The sequence below is a fragment of the Trypanosoma grayi genome, assembly GCF_000691245.1.
Source record: "Trypanosoma grayi strain ANR4 Tgr_1877_V1, whole genome shotgun sequence".
NCBI classification, from domain to species: Eukaryota; Euglenozoa; class Kinetoplastea; order Trypanosomatida; family Trypanosomatidae; genus Trypanosoma; species Trypanosoma grayi.
Window position 1 is genome coordinate 1 of NW_008827495.1, and position 1799 is coordinate 1799.

The following is a 1799-nucleotide window of genomic DNA, read 5'->3' on the forward strand; positions in this document are numbered from 1 at the left end:
ACAGCGAAGAGGACGGCGCAGTGGCAGGGTGGGCTCACAAGTGTGCACACCGCCGCCATGGGTGCGTCAGCAATACGCAATCACACACACACAGAGAGAAACAAAAGAAACAACCACACAAAGGGGCAGCAGATGAGCCCCAAGCAACCATTAGGAAGAGAAGGGGGATAAATACATCCACCATGAGCTCGCAGCACACACAGAGAGCGAGCGAGGAGGCATGTTACTTCTCCACGATGCTCATGACACAGCCGCCACTGCTAGAAACGCCAGCAGAAGCAGCGGTGCATGCACACACACAGGACTGACGCTGCTGTCAGAATTCTTCGTGTCCTTCACGTTCTCGGCCGCGGTAGCATCGGGTGTAGACTGGTCGTTTGGGGCACCATTGGTATCGGCATTGGTGAAAGCAGATCCCGATGAGCCCTGCGTTGCCGCTGCTTCAGCACTGTTTTCACCTGCATTGACTGGGACATCAACTGTGGAGGAACCATTTTCAACATGTGCACCCTCAGCGGCCTGAGAGGCTTTCTTATTGTGGTTGGCGGGTGGGCCGTCATGCGTGTGTTCCTTGTTTGTGGCAACCTCAGGTGAGAGATTGCTGCTGACACTCTGAGAGGTCTGTTCATCCCTGCCATTATTCGTATTGTCGTGTTTACCGCCAGCTGAGAGACCTTGGGTTTTCGATTCTTTCAGTGTTTCTTTGTTCTCAAGAAGAGCGTTTTTTGTATCTTTCTCCTTAGACGCCGCCTGTTTCTTCAAATGATCCTCTTCTTCCGTGTGCTCAGGGTTTGCCTCCACGTCGTCGATATCACTGCCTGTGTGAGTATTTTCCCCTCTAGACCTAGAACGGGAGTTTGTGTCCAGCCTCGTGCCGAGACCAGCCTCACCCTCCTGTTCAGTTCTCCCCAAGGTAGGAGGAATCCCTGTTATACATTTAGGGTTAGGCAGTACACACTCTGGATTCCCATCAGGACACTTGGCACTATCTCTGTCACACTCGCCATCACTTTGAGGAGGTTTTCTGTTCACATCTGTCAAACCGAGCCGGGGTTGTTCTTTTACTTCTGTCGCTGGACAGGGAGGACTCTCGCTCTTGCATATCGAGTAGTTGGAATCGCCAGAGTTCTGTTCCACATGCCCTTGCACCTTAGCAACGGAACTCCCCTTCGACACAGACGGAGCAGGTTTTTGTCCCTCCGGGCACGCACCATTCTTTCCAGGATCCACACAATTAACAACCTCATTTTGGGTGCCATCTTCACCAGCGGATGCAGACACACAAAGGACCTTGGGAGACTCACAATTATGGTCTCCTTGCGCAACAACAGTTGAAGGCGCAGCAGAGGACGGGGAAGGTGAGCAGGGCTTGCCTTCCTCAGGAGGCTCGCAGGTCCTGGCCCTATCTGAAACCTGAGCAACAACTGGGACGGTATTCCCAGAACACCCACAGGCACACCACACAAGGAACGAACACACACACAATACGCCACGGATAGTCATCATCATTGTCCGTATAATCTACAAAGAAACAAAAGAAATGGTACACAAAAATAAATTTCCACACAGCACCACACAAACCTCTCGTCCACTTCATCTTCACACAAATTTCGTACCCGATAGAGAACCACACAAAAGAAAAAAGAAATCCCATTACTAGGTGTCCAAAAATAAGAGAGTTGTGGCGTGTTGTGCCCACAGGAGCACTCCCCAACAGCAAAGCAACAAGAAGAAAACCAGATGTATCAGCCCCCCGAATGTGTGTCCCTGCCCCACACCCAACACACAGCTGCAGGCAT

The 1799-nt window shown here is 51.5% G+C and overlaps 1 protein-coding gene across 1 annotated transcript; it reads right to left on the reverse strand.

The window, feature by feature from the left end:
- Positions 1-240: 240 nt before the first annotated feature.
- DQ04_18771000 (hypothetical protein) lies at positions 241-1509 on the reverse strand (the record flags this gene model as incomplete). The annotated part of the gene is made up of 1 exon (XM_009317748.1): positions 241-1509. The coding sequence occupies one exon, from the start codon at positions 1507-1509 to the stop codon at positions 241-243; it is 1269 nt and encodes a 422-aa protein (XP_009316023.1).
- Positions 1510-1799: the final 290 nt, after the last annotated feature.